Raw genomic sequence first — 6,758 nt, 5'->3', positions numbered from 1 at the left:
ATAGTCTTTCTATAAACAGTGCAGGAAAAATGTTTTCACAGGGAAAGAAAAACATTTTCATGCTCCCATATGCAAAGTTCTGCCATCCCTTTTTATTTCTGTCAAATTTGGAATACTTTTTGTTGCATCGTTGCTGTCTTTATCAGTTAACAGCAAACAGTTTACTAAAAGATGATATTATATTTGCAAATATTGAATTGCTCCAGGGACATCCCCGTGGCCTTTTGGTTTGCGCGTCAGCCTCACAGTTCTGGGGTCGAGGGTTCGATTCCAGGTGGGTACTCACTGTGTTGAGTTTGCGTGGGTTTTCTCCGGGTATTCCAGTTTCCTCACACATCCCAAAAACATGCAGGGTAGGCTGGTTGAACACTCTAAATTACCCCTAGCTATGAGTGTAAGCGTGACTGGTTGTCCGTCTCCTTGTGCCCTGCCATTGGCTGGCCAGGGTGTCCCCACCTGGTGCCCTTAGTTAGCTGGGATAGGCTCCAGCACCTCCCGTGACCTTTGTGAGGATAACCGGTTCCAAAAATGAATTAACGAATGAATTGCTCCAGTCAAATTTGAAAGAAAATATTTTTTTCTGTCACTTTTTGAAATTCCTGCAGGACATGTTGAAGTAACACTTAATGTAGATAGCAAGATGTAAATACTATTTATATGTAAGAAACAAACATTTTCTGTCGTCAAGTTTACACTATGGTCTTGTAGAGATTTTTTTTCAGTGATTATCTGGTGCAGTAGAAATTTTCAAATTGTGTTCTGGAATGTTCAAGTGGTTTCTTTTTATTCCAGACAGAAATGAGCCTCTGAAGAGATACTGATACACCTTATTGCCATCATTTCATTATTTGTATTATTATTAAGCATGTCATTAAATGGACCTATGATATGATTAAATGACATAAATGTAATTCTTCAATTGTAGTAAATTATGTTTTTAAAAGTGTGCGTGTGACTCATGGTGAAAATAAATACTATATATTGTGATTGCAGTTGGAGTTTTCAATACAATACATACTTTCATTAATTTTAACTTTCTTAGTCTATATTTTTACTGATGTAGTCAAACAATAAATGGCACAAAAATCGGCCCTAAAACACACAGATTTTTCTTGCCATCTTCCTGTTTCAGTAGTTATCTCCCTCACATTGTAACCTTTAATTTCAATCGCAGTCTCTTTGTCTTGCTCATCGCCTGTGTTGCCCCCTCAGCTTCACTTTTTTTCTGGGATTCCTCATATATATCCCCCCGCCTTCCTTCTTATCTTTGCTAACATTTTCAGTCCAGTGACTTCAGACACATGCTGCACTGTAGAGCCTACAGTAGCACGGCCCAGCTCATTAACGGGCAATTGTTCACGCCGACCATTTCTCATCATCTCAACCGGGCCCCCTCTTCCTCAGAGAGTAAATTACATGTGCCCAGTAAAATGCTACGCTTGGTGACAAAAGCAATTGTTTCGGATGATAAATGTAGTGTGCACAAAATACATGAGGAAGGGCAACCACAAATTCAAAAGTTATTTTCGGGTCAAAAGAACCTATAGCAGTTTGTGATAACAAATGTCTTTATTTTGAAATTTTAGTCAGAGGGAAGCAGCTCCACATGGTCGCCCATGTACACACAATCACACGCTCTCAGCACAAGGCCAAGATCATAATGTCACACATGACTTAGTTCCTTTTTGATGAGATGTTTTTTGACATTTTTAACCACCAACATGCCCACTTTTGCCTACACCAACACGAGCCATCCTCTTGCCAGTTGCACAAATGCATCTTTGCACAAACAAAACGTGAAAAATGTGCTGCCACAGTCGCTCTGACCAAGGTTTGTCATTCTACTGTGGGAGAACATTCTAAGATTTTTTTTAATTATTATAATTATTGTCTTTATTCATTTTTTTTGTAACTTATTGTTAATATATATTTCATGGGATCGCCTTCTGATTACATGATGTCTTGCTGGTGCTGTGTGGACTCGCTGACAACCTGAGAAACACAGCAAAGTTGAAATGATAAATAAATACTGTGTATCATGAAGGACCAAAGTAGGTTGCAAGTAATATGGACACCTGTTTTCCAGCAAGTGTATAGTCTCATGTGACAGTTACTCATTGTGGATATGTCCTTTGGTAGTTAGCAATACAGGAAGGAATTCAAAATAGATTGTATGTCTATTTGCGTCAATGGCAGCAAAAGAGTTAAAAACAGAGTTGTGTGAAGAACAATAAAGGTAAAGAAACAAAAGGTGTCACACTTAAACAAGCACTCCTAAATTTTAAAAGATAACATTGGCAATCACAGTAAATATTAAGAGTAATGGTTTTAATCATTGTAATATTAAAAACAAGACGCTAAGAAATGTCATATTACGAGAAAAAAAATGTTGAATACTATTAATTTACATTAAAAATATGCATGCATGTAGATAACTAGATATGTGTGCTTGCTCTAACCTCTCCATCACGTGTCTCGATGGTCTTGATGACAACGGTCTTCTTTGAGTGCATCTCAGATGAACGCTGAGGCTGAGACTCAGGACTGGTCTCTGGGATGAAATATTTAATCGTTTTAATAAATTCACTTAATAACATCCGTGACTGAGCTTGGCCCGAACACCAGTTCTATTAAGCAGCGAGCCCCAGAGGTTGGTTACATGTCATAAATCCTCACACAGTAATGTATGCGGGGCACTATCATTATGCAATGGCCTTAGAATAGCAATCTCCATGTTTAGAGATGGGTTAAAATTAGTTGTGCCTCTATTTCTATGAAATTTATGATGGTTTTCTGGTTGATTTGTGTAAAGGCTTCACAGCCTCACCTACCTCTGAAGCCAATAGAGGAATAAGCACTCTGGACAGGCATGGAGGTAGTGATCCTGGAAAGTTAAATAACACAAAGATACGTAAGAAAATGTGAACATGAATAGTTTTAGACAAAGCCTTAATTGTTATCATTTCATTTTTAGCCAATAATCGTGCAACAGCGAATTAGCGATTCCAAACAGTAAATGTTTGCACTCCAAGTTTCATGTAAGAATATCATCATACCTGCTCTCCTCTCCCTCCAGCAGCTTGCGGTAGGTGGCAATTTCAATATCCAGAGCCATCTTAACATTGAGCAGGTCCTGATACTCCCTCAGGTGACGGGCCATATCATCCTGGAAAACAATTGCCGTCATCAAATTAACATCTTCCGCAAACACTGCCACAACTGTAAATAAACCCATCTGTGACAAACAGTAGCAGGTGTTGAGTTTGATGGGAAGCTGTTATCTGTTATCAAAATTCTCTTTTTTTACATCAATTGGATTCTGTATTATGCCATTTGCAGAGGGAACAGCAAAAGAAATCAACCTTCATCTTGGCAATATCGTCCTCCAGACCCGAAATGGTGTCCTGGAAACCGGCAGCTTCACGGCCCATGCGGTCCTCAATATCTCTCATTTGACGCAACAGAGACTCATTCTTTGGAGGAAGACAGATGTGGGAAAATAGTCAGTTTTAGAAAGAAGTTTAAAAATTATAATGCCATGCAATAGTGGAATTCGGAAGGATAATTCAAAAGTTAAAAAAAGGATTAGAAGACACTGAATATGCTACTCACAGTGCCCTTGAGTGAGTCAATCTCACAGGTATAGGACTGAATCTGGTGTCTGTACTCCATGCCTTCTTGTTTGGCAGAGCGCAGCGCATCATTGTTCTTACTCACAGCCTGGTTCAGATCTGAGACCTGAAGGAAGGGGATTGGCGTTTGAGCCACGTATCGGTGGGGGAAATATTTGCCCTCATAGTCGAGTAAAGCTTCTAAAGAGAGCGCTAAGGCTTACTAAGAGGAATTTTCATTCTACCTTTGACTTGTACCAATCCTCAGCCTCTGAGATGTTCTTGGCGGCAATGGCCTCATACTGCACGCGGATGTCCCTCAGAGCTGCGGTCAAGTCGGGTTTCGACATGTCCATCTGGATCTGCACCTGAGTGTCCTGGATGTGGCTCTGCAGCTCACGGATCTCCTAAAGAGTCAGTTATTTATGACAATAATCATTAGGGTGTGATTAGAACACTTGAAATGGCAACATTATAAGATTAATTGTATCGTGTATAGAGCGGGTGTCAAGTCAGAACCCCCAGGGCCACATCCAGTTTAATTGTTTTTCCCTTTTGAAAAGAAAAAAAATAACATTTGAATTAAAAGAAAATCAAAAGGTAATATTTATTGTCCCTTTTTCATTTAAAACAACGTTTAAAAATAATTTACAGTTTACATAGAAAACATTAACAAATAAAATTATACGTACAATTCAAATATTAAATATAAAGGGAATATTTCCTGTTTTTTTCTATATTTTTATTTCATTAAACTTAAAATAAATGAAAAATGATATTTACATTGTTCCCTTTATTCAGAATGTAAAGGGAAAAAAGGAAAAACTCTCATTCATTTTCTGTACCGCTTATCCTCACAAGGGTAGCGGGGAGTGGTGGAGCCTATCCCAGCCAACTATGGGTACCAGCCAGCCAATTGCAGGGCACAAGGAGATGGACAACAATTCTATTGCTATTTACATGCTAATAAAAGAGGATTTGGACAATTTCTAGGTCAGCAATGTCTTTAAAAGACTTATTGACCATTAAAATAATAGTCAATTCATTTGATAGTTGATATGTTTGTATTAGTCGCTTGATTGTGGCAGGTATAAGGAAAGCAAACCAGAACCACCATGTGGCCCACAACAAAAATGAATTTGACTCCTCTGATATGCACAGAATGCAAGAGCAAAATTAGATTGAAGTTCTCTATTGGTCTCATTGAACTAAGCACAACTGGTCCATTTAAACATACAAAGCATGGTTGCTTTTAGCTACCCTGTAGACCAACAAAAGGTATAAATAGCTTTGCATCTGTTCTCATACATACACTTATTTTCTCTCCCCAGTGAGGATAAAGACAACAGCTGACCTGCTCTTTTCAAGCTGCCCCCTGCTCAGAATTTCTCAAAGGTTAAAGTTGAGGCATAAACGCCTCTTCCACGAAGTTCAGTCAATGACTTACTGCCCTGTTCCAGCCACTGAACCACAGTATCTGCCAGAATCTGACTTAGCCATTTTAACGTGGTCTCATTTGTCAGCAGCTACAAAAGATATTTTTAACTGACAGCTCAACAAACCTCTTCATGGATTTTCTTGAGGAAGGCAATCTCCTCTTGCAGACTTTCAATGCGCCTTTCCAGGTCCAGCCTGGCCAGGGTGGCATTGTCCACATCCTAGATAATAAAATAACTTGATTCAATAAATGGAAAAAAAATTCAAAGGTAGTGAATAGAGGGAAAAAGACGTACAGCTCTGAAAGCAGACAGATTGTTCTCAGCTTCTTCCTTCTGGTGAACTTCTTCCTGTAGTCTACAGTGAAGAAAGCGGAAACAATAGGACTTATATAACAGGATTGCTGGATAACTCTTTATACAATGTATTTATAGGATAGCAGTTATTGTGTCATAACTCACTGAACCGGAGTTGCTCTAAAAGTGTACATTTTGTACGTTGACCTTAAAGTAACATTGGCATATTACCACTTACAACACTTAAGCTAAGGAAGCACATAGGCAAACTTCCTAGTGTTCGGGTAGTTTTAAAGTTATTTCTAAATTTACGCATCTGATGCTATTGATGACAATAGGTGGACAGTCCATTTGGACTGGGAAAGAGTTCAATCGCCAGCCATTTAATGACTAAATTCAACACTATTGCCTAACCCTAACCCTTTGACTCTTGTCCTGCTTCACAATCTTATGCTGAGATCCATTTTGCTAATGTTACGTCTTCACCTACCTCAGCTTCAGTTTCTGGAGGTCATCAGCCAGATTGTCTCTCTCCACCTCCACACGCGCACGCTGGTTGGACAGAGCTTCAATCTGCCTCCTCAGCTCCCTCATTTCATCTTCGTACATCTCAGTCACACGGCCAGGTCCCTCGCGTCCCTTGAGCTTCTCGATCTCCACTGTCAGTGCGGCATTCTGCTGTTCCAGGAAACGGACCTTCTCGATGTAGCTGGCGAAACGGTCGTTGAGATGCTGAAGCTCAGCCTTCTCGTTGGTCCTTGTGTTGAGGAAGTCCTGGTTCATGGCGTCGGCAAGGTTGAAGTCAAGTTTCTCTCCGTAGGTGCGCACGGCGGTGGAGGAACCCAGGCCGGCGCCACCAGAGGACATTCTGTAGCTGGAATACGATGGAGCGCCACTTTTCACCTCATACACTCTAGTCGTATGGGCGGAAGAGCTGCGACTTCCTCCGTGAGGGGAGAAGAGGGAAGACATCGGAGTAGAACTGACTCCAGAACCGAAGGTGCGACGGTACGATGAGGCCGTCTGGGCCGAGGAAGAGTAGGACTTGCTCATGGCTGCTGGTTTGAATTATTGGGTGTGGTAGAGCTGCTCAAGAAGACCCAACTGACCTGCTGCCCGAATGGGATGGGAACCAAGTGAAGAATCCCCCAGTAGCAAGCAGGGTTATTTGTAGCTTTGCCACACCCACTGTCACCCCGACACCTTCTCTGCACCCTCCCATGACCACTTTTGTCCAACAATGACCTTACCCCCATTTTTTTTATCACTTTCTTAGAACTTGAGTTTTACCAGTCTTCGCCACAATTACGTTTTAGTTCTGCTCAAATTCAGGCAAGGGAAACCCAAATTGGTAAATCTGGCTATTAATCTATATTATGTGGAAGAATACATTTCCATAGACTTCTAACTAGAT

At 40.5% G+C, this 6,758-nt stretch overlaps 1 protein-coding gene across 1 annotated transcript; it reads right to left on the bottom strand.

Annotated features, from left to right (window-relative positions):
• Window positions 1–1,550: 1,550 nt before the first annotated feature.
• Window positions 1,551–6,465, bottom strand: desma (desmin a). The gene is made up of 10 exons (XM_077617195.1): window positions 5,835–6,465; window positions 5,345–5,405; window positions 5,174–5,269; window positions 3,857–4,018; window positions 3,613–3,738; window positions 3,363–3,473; window positions 3,057–3,166; window positions 2,832–2,884; window positions 2,460–2,551; window positions 1,551–1,992 (listed from the first exon to the last, which is right to left on the bottom strand). The coding sequence occupies exons 1-10, from the start codon at window positions 6,395–6,397 to the stop codon at window positions 1,951–1,953; spliced, it is 1,416 nt and encodes a 471-aa protein (XP_077473321.1). The 5' UTR covers window positions 6,398–6,465; the 3' UTR covers window positions 1,551–1,950.
• Window positions 6,466–6,758: the final 293 nt, after the last annotated feature.

The sequence above is a fragment of the Stigmatopora argus genome, chromosome 13 (assembly GCF_051989625.1).
Source record: "Stigmatopora argus isolate UIUO_Sarg chromosome 13, RoL_Sarg_1.0, whole genome shotgun sequence".
In the NCBI taxonomy this organism is placed as follows: Eukaryota; Metazoa; Chordata; class Actinopteri; order Syngnathiformes; family Syngnathidae; genus Stigmatopora; species Stigmatopora argus.
Note: the sequence above shows the minus strand (reverse complement) of the source record. Positions and strands in the feature narration are given on the sequence as shown.

Excerpts from the sequence above, each read along its gene's own strand:
- desma (XM_077617195.1), bottom strand. The coding sequence starts at position 6,397 with ATGAGCAAGTCCTACTCTTCCTCGGCCCAGACGGCCTCATCGTACCGT. Across the intron at positions 5,270-5,344 it reads ATCTGTCTGCTTTCAGAGCT|GATGTGGACAATGCCACCCT; the intron begins GTACGTCTTTTT and ends TTTATTATCTAG. Across the intron at positions 3,167-3,362 it reads ACGATATTGCCAAGATGAAG|GATGATATGGCCCGTCACCT; the intron begins GTTGATTTCTTT and ends ATTGTTTTCCAG.